General features: G+C 41.1%; 1 protein-coding gene across 1 annotated transcript; it reads right to left on the bottom strand.

Moving 5' to 3' along the window:
- Positions 1-6,449: 6,449 nt before the first annotated feature.
- Positions 6,450-14,160, bottom strand: LOC118941119 (uncharacterized). The gene is made up of 2 exons (XM_090208056.1): positions 13,839-14,160; positions 6,450-13,454 (listed from the first exon to the last, which is right to left on the bottom strand). Exon 2 carries the CDS (start codon positions 13,424-13,426, stop codon positions 10,508-10,510), a length of 2,919 nt encoding a protein of 972 aa, XP_090064182.1. The 5' UTR covers positions 13,427-13,454; positions 13,839-14,160; the 3' UTR covers positions 6,450-10,507.

The following is a 14,160-nucleotide window of genomic DNA, read 5'->3' as shown; positions in this document are numbered from 1 at the left end:
ACAAAATGCTTTGATTGCTGCTCACCCAAACCAGTAAATCTCTGAAACATCAAGTTATGTCTTATTGCTTGGTCAAGGAAATGTCTAAACCAGTGTTTTTGAAGACACACTTCTTCGTGTCTCCTTAGTGTAATAACAGTTTATGTCCACTAGATGATGGAATATGCAAAGGAATGGGTTAGTAATGAAGGATCGGGATGGCAGGGAAAGCAACATGGATAGTAACTTTTTCAAGAGGATACGCATTTTGGCTCACGACAAATATAACCAAACAAAGTCAACTAATGAAATGTAAACAAAGAGTTCCACAAAGCTGAACATTATAAGTATTAGACATTGGTCCTGAATGTGTAACTCTCATGTTTGAATTCATTGCATTGCCTTGGAAGATTATTGAGTGAGGGAGAGTTATGTGTGTGATACTCTGCGAAGACAAGACCGTCATGGAAAAGGGTTCCGTGTTTTACAAAGCAGGTATGAGAGAAGTATTCACAGACATCATAGCAGACATAGTCTTTATTTGTGAGACAAAACTGATGTTCTTTATGATGTTCTATATGGTATTGTGGTCCTCAAAATAACTGACAGATTATTATTTATAGGTCATCCAAATTATCAACATAACTCACAAAAAGTCTGCTTTACTGATAAAGACAAACTACAGTAGAAAGGAAAAAAAGTAAAGACCACTATCAAATTAGAAATGAGTAGATAAGGGTAATAACATTGTCTGGATAAGAATAAAACACACATTTGTATGATATTTTTGAAGAGATACACTAGCAAAAGACAACTAAAAACAGCCAGACTACATAGTAATAATTTTTACTCACAATTGTCAGAGGAAGACAGTCACAGTGAGCACTAGTGCAGCATAGGACTGTAATCACCTGAGTCCCGGTTCTACCACCCTGCCCCAAAGAGCACTTCCCTGGCATTTTACTTCACTAAACTTTATTCAAAATATATATTGGTATTTGTCTAGATTGATTTCTCACAAATAGCTACAAAACAATGTGAAAACTTAAAAGACTGGGTTGACCTGACACACAGTTGACTAAGGGGCAGAAAAGAAGGGGCAGAAAAGAAGAAGCGAGAGAGAGTCGGGGGGGAAGTCAGGCTTGTTTGCTCTCTCTCACAGTTGGACCGAATAAAATACTGATGCTGACCATATACGGGAACTTTCCGAGACCTGAGATATTTATTTCCTAGAACTAAGAACATTCTAATCCAAACATCAAACGGGTACTAACACTGACACTTTTTACATTCCAGATAATTTAATGTTCATTTCTTTACCAGAAGACACCTCCAACACTGTTTTCTAGAATTTGGCAGGACATCCAACCGGCCTCACAACCGTTGACCACATGTAACCACACCAGCCCAGGACCTCCCCATCCGGCTTCTTCACCTACGGGATTGTCTGAGACCAGCCACCCGGATAGCTGATGAAGCTGTGGGTTCCACAAACTGTCAGAAAGCATCTCATCTGCGTCCTCGTCATATTCACCAGGGTCTTAAACTGAATGCAGTTTGGCGTCGTAACCGACTTCAGTGGGCAAATGCTCACCTTCGATAGTCACTGGCATGCTGGAGAAGTGTACTCTTCACAGACATATTAGAGGAGTGGGACAACATTCCACAGGCCACAATCAACAGCCTGGCCAGCTTTATGTGTCGCGCTGCATGAGGCAAATGGTGGTCAAACAAGATACTGACTGGTTTTCTGATCCATGTCCTACTTTCTGTGACCAGCAGATACAGTGCCTTGCGAAAGTATTCAGCCCCCTTGAACTTTGCGACCTTTTGCCACATTTCAGGCTTCAAACATAAAGATATAAAACTGTATTTTTTTGTGAAGAATCAACAACAAGTGGGACACAATCATGAAGTGGAACGACATTTATTGGATATTTCTAACTTTTTTAACAAATCAAAAACTGAAAAATTGGGCGTGCAAAATTATTCAGCCCCCTTAAGTTAATACTTTGTAGCGCCACCTTTTGCTGCGATTACAGCTGTAAGTCGCTTGGGGTATGTCTCTATCAGTTTTGCACATCGAGAGACCGAATTTTTTTCCCATTCCTCCTTGCAAAACAGCTCGAGCTCAGTGAGGTTGGATGGAGAGCATTTGTGAACAGCAGTTTTCAGTTCTTTCCACAGATTCTCGATTGGATTCAGGTCTGGACTTTGACTTGGCCATTCTAACACCTGGATATGTTTATTTTTGAACCATTCCATTGTAGATTTTGCTTTATGTTTTGGATCATTGTCTTGTTGGAAGACAAATCTCCGTCCCAGTCTCAGGTCTTTTGCAGACTCCATCAGGTTTTCTTCCAGAATGGTCCTGTATTTGGCTCCATCCATCTTCCCATCGATTTTAACCATCTTCCCTGTCCCTGCTGAAGAAAAGCAGGCCCAAACCATGATGCTGCCACCACCATGTTTGACAGTGGGGATGTTGTGTTCAGGGTGATGAGCTGTGTTGCTTTTACGCCAAACATAACGTTTTGCATTGTTGCCAAAAAGTTCAATTTTGGTTTCATCTGACCAGAGCACCTTCTTCCACATGTTTGGTGTGTCTCCCAGGTGGCTTGTGGCAAACTTTAAACGACACTTTTTATGGATATCTTTAAGAAATGGCTTTCTTCTTGCCACTCTTCCATAAAGGCCAGATTTGTGCAATATACGACTGATTGTTGTCCTATGGACAGAGTCTCCCACCTCAGCTCTAGATCTCTGCAGTTCATCCAGAGTGATCATGGGCCTCTTGGCTGCATCTCTGATCAGTCTTCTCCTTGTATGAGCTGAAAGTTTGGAGGGACGGCCAGGTCTTGGTAGATTTGCAGTGGTCTGATACTCCTTCCATTTCAATATTATCGCTTGCACAGTGCTCCTTGGGATGTTTAAAGCTTGGGAAATCTTTTTGTATCCAAATCCGGCTTTAAACTTCTTCACAACAGTATCTCGGACCTGCCTGGTGTGTTCCTTGTTCTTCATGATGCTCTCTGCGCTTTTGACGGACCTCTGAGACTATCACAGTGCAGGTGCATTTATACGGAGACTTGATTACACACAGGTGGATTGTATTTATCATCATTAGTCATTTAGGTCAACATTGGATCATTCAGAGATCCTCACTGAACTTCTGGAGAGAGTTTGCTGCACTGAAAGTAAAGGGGCTGAATAATTTTGCACGCCCAATTTTTCAGTTTTTGATTTGTTAAAAAAGTTTGAAATATCCAATAAATGTCGTTCCACTTCATGATTGTGTCCCACTTGTTGTTGATTCTTCACAAAAAAAATACAGTTTTATATCTTTATGTTTGAAGCCTGAAATGTGGCAAAGGGTCGCAAAGTTCAAGGGGGCCGAATACTTTCGCAAGGCACTGTACATAGCTGTATTCCCAGTCATGTGAAATCCATAGGTTAGGGCCTAATTAATTTATTTCAATTGATTTATTTCCTTATTTGAACTGTAACTCAGTCAAATCTTTGAAATTGTTGCATGTTGCATTTATATTGATGTTCAGTGTAACATAAGGTAAAAGTTATTCAGCAAACATCCCAGAATTGGAAAAGAATAGTAGATCTACCTTGCTTGTATGTACTTTATGATGTAATAGAACTAACATGGATACTGTTTCCCTTTGTGCACTGACTTTCCCCTTGTTATTGTTCTATTTATCATTCATACTTCATAGACTAAATTTCATCCACAGGTGAGATGAGGTGAGGTGTGTGTGTGTGTGTGTGTGTGTGTGTGTGTGTGTGTGTGTGTGTGTGTGTGTGTGTGTGTGTGTGTGTGTGTGTGTGTGTGTGTGTGTGTGTGTGTGTGGCAAGATGGTAGTAAAGGTGTCATTCTCAGAAAGAATGATCAGTGAGTTAACATAAGTGAGAAGAAGGTTATAGAGAAAACAAACCGAAATTGGACTTGTCTGATCCATCTCACAATTGGACCGAATAAAATACTGACGCTGGACATCTAAGGGCACTTCCTGAGAACTGAGACATTTGCTGGCTGAGCTAGCTAGATATTTCTACCCAGAGACCACCAAAGAAAATCCTGATTGGATATTTTTTTCTCTTCAAAATTAACCTTTCTCTTTCCTACACAAACTGAAGAGATGAATTCAGAAGGTCATACAAATTATTGTAAATATTAAATAGAAATGTAAACAGAATGGAGGTGAGGGCCCTCGGAGTGTGGTGTCAGGAAAATAACCTCACACTCAACGTCAACAAAACAAAGGAGATGATTGTGGACTTCAGGAAGCAACAGAGGGAGCACCCTGCTATCCACATCGATGGGACAGTAGTGGAGAGGGTAGTAAGTTTTAAGTTCCTCAGCGCAGACATCACGGACAAACTGAATTGGTCCACCCACACAGACAGCGTCATGAAGAAGGCAGAGCAACGCCTCTTCAACCTCAGGAGGCTGAAGAAATTTGGCTTGTCACCAAAAGCACTCACAAACTTCTACAGATGCACATTCGAGAGCATCCTGGCGGGCTGTATCACCGCCTGGTTTGACAACTGCTCCGCCCACAACCGTAAGGCTCTCCAGAGGGTAGTGAGGTCTGCACAACGCATCACCGGGGGCAAACTACCTGCCCTCCAGGACACTTACACCACCCGATGTCACAGGAAGGCCATAAAGATCATCAAGGACAACAACCACCTGAGCCACTGCCTGTTCACCCCGCTATCATCCAGAAGGCGAGGTCAGTACAGGTGCATCAAAGCAGGGACCGAGAGACTGAAAAACAGCTTCTATCTCAAGGCCATCAGACTGTTAAACAGCCACCACTAACATTGAGTGGCTGCTGCCAACACACTGACTCAACTCCAGCCACTTATAATAATGGGAATAGATGGAAATTGATGTAAAATATATCACTAGCCACTTTAAACAATGCTACTTAATATAATGTTTACATACCCTACATTTCTCATCTCAAATGTATATGTATATACTGTACTCTATATCATCTACTGCATTTTTATGTAATACATGTATCACTAGCCACTTTAAACTATGCCACTTTGTCTACATACCCTACATTACTCATCTCATATGTATATACTGTACTCGATACCATCTACTGCATCTTGCCTATGCCGTTCTGTACCATCACTCATTCATATATCTTTATATACATATTCTTTATCTCTTTACACTTGTGTATAAGGTAGTAGTTTTGGAATTGATAGGTTAGATTACTCGTTGGTTATTGCTGCATTGTTGGAACTAGAAGCACAAGCATTTCGCTACACTCGCATTAACATCTGCTAACCATGTGTATATGACAAATACATTTGATTTGATTTTGATTTGATTTGCTGACCCCGTGCTTACATCTTTATCACAAATAAGACACCTTGCTTCCCCTGGTGCCAATTCCATGTAATAGTCCCACACTGGTGCTCTGCCATCTGTAAAATGTATATAATTGTACACACACACACACACACACACACACACACACACACACACACACACACACACACACACACACACACACACACACACAGTGACAAGGATACTGAAGAGTCTGCTTAGGAGACACAAATACTCTCAACTGTTTGAATAATGAAAATAGAGTTGAAGTTACCTGTGATGAATGTTGAGAACAAAAACTGTCATTTCTTTATGCAGGAAATCCTATTTTAATAATGGCCATGGTACAAATTGACTACCAAAGTGTGAGTCATAATCCCCATGACACCTTCCAGCAAAATCTGAAAAGCGGTTCCTTCATTCATTTATTCCATCTGATATTTTTATATTGACTTCAAATAAGGTCTGTGTTTCGTGTCGGCTTACACCACCTTGACAATTTGATAACTGTGTAGATATCCATAGGACAAAGTAACTCTGATCAATATTGACTAAATATAAGCGAAGATTTAAAAACAATTGTAGAGTGGCTTTATGAAAATATTTTGACAAACGTTACCTTATCCTAGTGAGATTTACACGAGTATCAAAACGCTGAGGCGGTTTAAGCACGAAACAGACCTTATTTGAAGTAGATCAAGACATTCTCTATGGAAGACATGAACGGTAAAATAACGAAGGAACCCCTTTCAAGTTCAGCCGCAAGTTATTATAGACATCATGACCGACGACTATTTCTCTCTATACCACTTGTATTTCATATACCTTTGACTATTGGATGTTCTTATAGGCACTATAGTATTGCCAGCCTAATCTCAGGAGTTGATAGGCTTGAAGTCATTAACAGCGCTGTGCTTCAAGCATTGCGAAGAGCTGCTGGCAAACGCAGGAAAGTGCAGTTTGAATGAATGCTTACGAGGCTGCTACTGCCTACCACCGCTCAGTCAGACTGCTCTATCAAATATCAAATCGTAGACTTAATTATAATATAATAAACACACAGAAATACGAGCCTTCAGTCATTAATATGGTCAAATCCAGAAACTATCATTTCAAAAACAAAACTTTTATTCTTTCAGTGAAATACGGAACAGTTCCTTCAAATGTATGTCATAATTATGTACAATTCTGGCAAATTAGTTTGCATCGAGCCAGGCAGCCCAAATTGTTGCATATACCCTGACTCTTCGTGCAATGAAAGCAAGAGAAGTGAAACAATTTCACTAGTTAATATTGCCTACTAACATTAATTTATTTTAACTAAATATGCAGATTAATCGATCGACCTCTACACTACATGACCAAAAATATGTGGACACCTGCTTCAAGAACATCTCATTCCAAAATCATGGGCATTAATATGGAGTTGGTGCCCCGTTTGCTGCTATAACAGCCTCCATTCTTCTGGGAAGACTTTCCACTAGATGTTGGAACATTGCTGCGGGGACTTGCTTCCATTCAGCCACGAGCATTAGTGAGGTCGGGCACTGATGTTGGGCGATTAGGCCTGGCTCGCAGTCAGCGTTCCAATTTCTCCCAAAGGAGTTTGATGGGGTTGAGGTCAGGGCTCTGGGCAGGCCGGTCAAGTTCTTCCACACCAATATCAACAAACCATTTCTGTATGGACCTCACTTTGTGCACAGGGGCATTGTCATGCTGAAACAGGACAAGGCCTTGACCAAACTTTTACCACATAGTTGGTAGTACAGCATTGTCTAGAATGTCATTGTATGCTGTAGCATGAAGGTTTCCCTTCACTGGAACTGAGGGGCTTAGCCAAAAGCATGAAAAGCAGCCCCGGACCATTCATTCGGGCAGGTAGCATTCTCCTGACATCCGCCAAACCCAGAATCATCTGTCGGACTGCCAGATGGCGATGCTTAATTTATCACTCCAGGGAACGCGTTTCCACTGCGCCGGAGTCCAATGGCGGCAAGCTTTACACCACTCCAGTCAACGCTTGGCATTGCGCATGGTGATCTCAGGCTTGTGTGCAGCTGCTCGCCCATGGAAACCCATTTTATGAAGCTTCTGATGAACAGTTATTGTGCTGACGTTGCTTCCAGAGGCAGTTTGGAACTCAGTAGTGAATGTTGCAACCGAGGACAGACCATTTTAACGCGCTACGTGCTTCAGCACTCACCGGTCCCGTTTTGTGAGCTTGAGCGGCCTATCATTTCCCCGCTGAGCCTTTGTTGCTCCTATATATTTCATCTTCACAATAACAGCACTTGCAGTTGACCGGGGCAGCTCTAGCAGGGCAGAAATTTGTCACACTTCCTTGTTGGAAAGGTGGCATCCTATGCCACATTGAAAGTCACTGATATATTCAGTAAGGCCATTCCACTGCCAGTCTTTGTCTGTGGAGATTGCATAGATTGCATAGCTGTGTGCTCAATTTTATACACCTGTCAGTCACGGGTGTGGCTGAAATAGCAGAATCCACTCATTTGAAGGGGTGTCCACATACTTTGCATATATAGTGTATTTTATTATCATATTTTATGCTGAACATTTTGTATGACATATTATAATTAAAATATGCCAATAAACTGAAATAGTTTGATTATAGTTTGCATTAATTTATGAGATAAATGAGATCAAATATAAACATCAAGAAAATCTATGACAATGAAACAAAAGTATCACTTATTCAATTTACCATGAGACATTTAAGCACATATTACAAATATAAGCATTTCTTAACTAAGCTAACATAAGGAATTGTTTTAAATGGTTATAACATAGATCTTTTGGGTATTACATTTGGAATTTTATGACCCCTTTAAGTTTCAAAAAAATATGTTAAAAAATGATTTGATAAAATATTGAATTTGCCCTTTACTATTGTAGCATATAGAAACGCATTGAATAACATACTCATAAATGACTAAAAAGACAATCCAACAAAAATCATTAGGAATACGGTTTTGAAGTGTCTGTCATATATGTAGAAGATCTAAGGAAGCTCAGGAAATGTTTCTGTTTTTTTGGACACATATTTAACCCCTTATTTTTGTTGGGGTTAAAGTGTTCTCCGTACTTCCATTCGTTTCTATGGGTTACCTTCAGACGAGTCCCATGAAACTTGTGGGGATCGTAGAGTAAAACAGAGAACACCATCATGTTAGGGAAAGTCTGCCCTTTCCATAGAGTGGAACCGGTAGATGAGATGAGTCCGAGTGTCTTTCCAAAGAGGGGTCATAATAGTTTGTAGGCCAAACCGTTCGGACTCTACGGACGTTTTCGTGAGAAGATTTTCAGGATATCTCATGGTATGACAAGCTTGGTAGCTTGGTCACCTTCCACTGCAGATGCGCAAGGCCGACATAACAGTTTGTAAACCTGGTCTTAGAGCGTTTCGTATTATTCTGTACTTAAATCCGAGACACTCCATCTAATATGGTATGTTAGGTTTCTCATGATTACATAAGACAGATGGGTGGGAGTATGACACAAATGTCTAGCAACCCAAAGGTTGCAAGTTGAAATCTCATTATGGACAATGTTAGCTAGTTAGCAACTTTTCAACTGCTTACTACCTTTTAGCTACTTTGTAACTACTTAGAATGTTAGCTAACCCTTCCCCTAACCCTTACCTTAACCCTTTAAACTAACTCCTAAACTTAACCTTAACCCCTAGCTTAGCTAATGGTATCCACCTAGCCACCTAGCTAGATTTCATAACATATATTATGTTTTGCAAATTTGTAACATATTGTACATATTGTGACTAGGGGGCAGTATTTTCATTTTTGGAGAAAAAAAACGTTCCCGTAGTAAACGGGATATTTTGTCAGGACAAGATGCTAGAATATGCATATAATTGACAGCTTAGGATAGAAAGCCTGAGAAAAATCCAATCCGGAAGTGCCTCATGTTTTGAAAGCGCTGCGTTCCTATCTGTCCCTAATGAGCAGTGAATGGGCTATCAACCAGATTACTCTTTCTCCATATTCCCGAAGGTGTCTACAGCATTGTGACGTAGTTTTACGCATTTATGTTGAAGAATACCCGTAAGCGGCTACATTGCGCAAGTGGTCACCTGATGCTCCCAGAGAAATTCTCTCGTAAAATACAGAGGTAGCCATTACTCCAATTGGTCCTACTGAAAAACGATAGATATTTGAAAAACACTTTGAGGATTGATTATAAACAACGTTTGCCATGTTTCTGTCGATATTATGGAGCTAATTTGGAATGTTTTTCGCCGTTTTCGTGACTGCAATTTCCGGGCGATTTCTCAGCCAAATGTGAAGAACAAACGGAGCTATTTCACCTACAAAAATAATATTTTTGGAAAAAAGGAACATTTGCTATCTAACTGGGAGTCTCCTGAGTGAAAACATCTGAAGCTCATCAAAGGTAAACGATTTAATTTGATTGCTTTTCTGATTTCCGTGACCAAGTTACCTGCTGCTAGCTGGACAAAATGCTATGCTAGGCTATCGATAAACTTACAAAAATAATTGCCTAGCTTTGGCTGTAAAGCATATTTTGAAAATCTGAGATGACAGGGTGATTAACAAAAGGCTAAGCTGTATCTCAATATATTTCATTTGTGATTATCATGAATAGGAATATTTTCTAGGAATATTTATGTCCGTTGCGTTATGCTAATTAGTGTCAGGCGATGATTACGCTCCCTCATGCGGGATGGGGAGTCATTAGAGGTACCTTAATATATACCATACAAAACATAACATGTCATACTTAATGTGGTCTTTCAGATAAATGTACAGAATAATACGAAATGCTCTGAGACCAGGATTTTTTTATTATATTACTTAGATTGATGCATTGGTGCGTCAGTACTATTAACGATTTCTTGAAGATGCACTCCAGGATGCAGGGCACAGCAAAATCATAACATACTATTATGATTCATTAGATTCGTAACATGTCATATCATACAAATTAGTTTAAAACACTATAGATGACGTGTTACACAGAAAACGAGGACCACTTCTGGCTCGTGAGCACCACTTTCAAAACTACTGGCTGAAATTAGACAAAAGTTTGAGAGTGCATCTTCAATATTCTCATGTAAATATACAGAAAAGGTTCAGAGCGTGATGGTTGTTTCAAATCAAGGTTTCACTATCACAGAGCCTCCACCCCAGAGAGGATGGGATTTTCCTCAGCAGAGCCATCCTTGCTCTCTAAAGCCAACCGTAGTTGCTGCCAGAAGACCCCGGTTTGCTCCCCAGCTCTGGGCCAGCTCAGGTATGAGCGTCTCTTCACTAGCTTCCTCATCCGGTGGTAGGGTGACAGCTGGTGGGTAGGGATCTCCTCCAGGAACACCAGAATCAGGACGTCCTTCTGCTCATCAAAGAGCCGGAAGCTGGCAACCTGGATCTCCCGGGAGCACCACTCACTCTCCAGGTAGCGGTGGCTGATGACACAGATGGTCTTGCGGCTTCCGTAGATGCCGTCCATAATGTTGTCTATGATGGGTTTGCCTGGCTGGAAGTCCCGGTGGTGGAGACACAGCTTCCAGCCCTGCTCTCCCTCCAGCTCTGGCAGAAGCTCCCTCAGGACCCAGGGCTCATCGTGGGCGTTGTAGGAAATGAAGGCATCGTACTGACAGCCATGAGGCAAGCGTTTATTCCTTTGCTTGGTGTCATAGAGGAAAGCCAGGAAGAGGTAATAGCCGTAAATGACCTGCCATTTCAGGAAGTGGTAGGCAAAAGATGCTACCAGGGTGAGGAGGACCACACAAGTGGTAGAGATGTAGCAGTAAAGTCCTAAGTCCACTGTACAGAACTGAAGCTCAACATCCAACAGCTTGGTGTCCTTTAGATCGGCAGGATAGTTGCAGGTAAATTCTCCTGCACCAACAACTTGTGTTTGGTTGTCGCTCTCCATCCACTGGACAAACCAAGCATCACTGCAGCCACAGGTGAAAGGATTATCTTGCATGTCCAGGTATGTCAAGGCAGGGAGAGATTGCAACACTGTCTCATTGACTACTGTTATGTCGTTCTTGCTCACCTGCAAGAAAGTGACTCTACTGAGGTTTGCTCCTATGAGGAAATCTAAGGACTGAAGTTGGGCTTTGGACAGGTACATTCTGTTGAGCCTTGGGGTTGGGTGAAACAGCTTTGGCATGAGGGCTGTGAACTCATTCTTACTGACATCAAGGTACCACAACCGTGGTGTGTGAATAAATGTGTTTGGGTGCAGGTCCTTAATATTGAGATTCCCTGCCTTGAATGCCAATAAAGATTTCAGACCTTCAAGGAAGTTGATAGGTAGATGACACAGTCCCTTGTGACGCTGACTATGGATCTGCAGGTTCTCCAGAGATGTCAGATGAGAGAAGGGTGGAGGGTCTAATTTACCATCATTTACATATGTGATGTAATTACAGGATATATCAAGAGATCTTAAGCTTGGAAGCCCCATGAGCACAGTGTTTCTTATGTCTATTTGAGTGATCTTATTTGAGCCCAGGTTAAGTTCTGTAAGGTTGACCAATCCCTCAAAGGCTCCATCTTCCATACTGGCAATCTGATTGTCATATAAAAGTAAAGTCTTGAGTGATGTTAAGCTTTTAAACTCTCCTTTTCTTATAGAGCTCAGTTTATTGCCTGCCAAATTCAAAGTCTCAAGTTTGTGCAAACCATTCATGAAGGCTTCATTCAAGGTCAGGATTTTGTTTGATCCCAGTTTAAGGATCCTTAATTCTTTCATATCCTGGAAAACACATCCTGGAAGGTTGGGGATTTGATTATGGAAAATAAAGAGTTGTGTGAGTCCTGTAAGATTGGAGAAATCTGAGCAGCCTAGTTTATTGATGATATTGAAGCTGAGATCCAGGATCTTCAGTGTAGGTAGATTTCTTGTGGCCTTTGGTACGGAAGAAAGCCTGTTGTGGCCCAGTTTCAAAGCACTTATTTGCTCTATTGATCTGAATGAAAATTCAGACAGCTGAGTAAGACCAGTATTTGATATGTCCACTTCTGTCATGTGTTTACATGACTGGAGAAATTCCTCAGAGAGATTACCTATGTTGTTATATTCGAGTCGGAGCACGCTGAGTTTAGGTATATGGCAGGCAATATCAGTGAGAGCCTTGACCTTGAGCCTTGAGCCTTTGACAAGGTCATTCAATCTCAGATGGACTAATGAGGAGTTGACAGTCTGCAGTACCATACCCATCCTCTCGAAAGACATCTCAATGCCACTCAAGTTGAGACGTTTGACGTTGCTCAGAAAAGACCTGTTCAGCACATCCCATTCCATGCGTCCAAGTTGGCCACAGTAGGCGATGTCTAACACCTCAAGGTAAGGAAGAACATCTGCCGTGATCCTGACGATTCCCAATGGATTCCGGGATAAATCCAACAGCCTCAGCTCTATAGAAGTGTTTGATATTTCCTGTGACTGGAAAGAGGTGAATCTGTTGCTCCCAATGTACAACTCCTGTAAGTGTGGTAATTGTACGATGGGCTGAACTTCCTTCATATTATAAAGGATGTTCTTGGTTAAATTCACTGTCTTCAAACTGGAGAGAGGCTGAAATGATGAGGAGCTGATGGTTGCAATGAGGTTGTTGTCCAGATGTAGCAGGGAGAGGTTGGCTAGGCCCTGAAACAAATGGTCTGACAAGGTGGTGAGTCTGTTATGAGCCAGACCCAGCTCCTGAAGAGCCTCTAGGTGTCTGAGAGACCCATTGTCCAATTGAGAGATCTGGTTTCTTGACATGTTTAGAATTTTGAGGTTTGATAGGCCTTTAAAATCCAACTTTCCAATTTTGGAAATGTTATTCATGGCCACATCTAAAACGCTTACTTTCCGTGGAATGTCTTTTGGTATGACTTCTAGGTTCCTTTTTTCACAGAGTACTTTCATGTTAGAGGGGTCACTGAGATTACCCCGGATTGTGCAGTTTTTCAGGAAGTACCCACATACTGGATCAGCAAGAACCCAACAATACATCAGGAAACAAAGAAAGAGTCTCAGCTGAGAGAATGGAGAACCACTTTGTTCTCCAGGCATGATTATCTTGAGTGTCATTGTGAGGAGCTTGACATCTACTTCAGATCTAGAGAGAAAAACAAAGACGAATCCATTAACTAACTTACATCCTTTGGGGGCTGGAAATGTAACATAATTGAACAATTCAATGAAGTTGCAATAACACTGGTAGCTGTTGGTATTGTGGTCCTCAAAATAACTGACAGATTATTATTTATAGGTCATCCAATATATCAACATAACTCACAAAAGGTTTTCTTTACTGAAAAAGACAAACTAGAGTAGAAAGGAAAAAAGGTAAAGACCACTATCAAATTAGAAATGAGTAGATAAGGGTAATAAGATTGTCTGAATAAGAATAAAACACACATTTGTATTATATTTTTGAAGAGATACACTAGCAAAAGACAATTAAAAACAGCCAGACTACATAGTAATCATTTTTACTCACAATTGTCAGAGGAAGACAGTCACAGTGAGCACCAGTGCAGCATAGGACTGTAATCACCTGAGTCCCGGTTCTACCACCCTGCTCCAAAGAGCACTTCCCTGGCATTTTACTTCACTAAACTTTATTCAAAATATATATTGGTATTTGTCTAGATTGATCTCTCACAAACAGCTACAACACAAGTGAAAACTAAACAGACTGGGTTGACCTGACACACAGTTGATTAAGGGGCAGAAAACAAGGGGCAGAAAAGAAGAAGCGAGAGAGAGAGAGTCGGGGGGGGAAGTCAGGCTGTTTGCTCTCTCTCACAGTTGGACCGAAT

The sequence above is a fragment of the Oncorhynchus mykiss genome, chromosome 18 (genome assembly GCF_057628025.1).
Source record: "Oncorhynchus mykiss isolate SJ-2025 chromosome 18, ASM5762802v1, whole genome shotgun sequence".
NCBI lineage: Eukaryota > Metazoa > Chordata > Actinopteri > Salmoniformes > Salmonidae > Oncorhynchus > Oncorhynchus mykiss.
The sequence above is the reverse complement of the archived record's forward strand: the minus strand, read 5'-3'. Positions and strand labels throughout refer to the sequence as shown.

What these genes read in the sequence shown, in the direction of transcription:
- LOC118941119 (XM_090208056.1), bottom strand. Translation starts at nt 13,426, where the DNA reads ATGACACTCAAGATAATCATGCCTGGAGAACAAAGTGGTTCTCCATTC.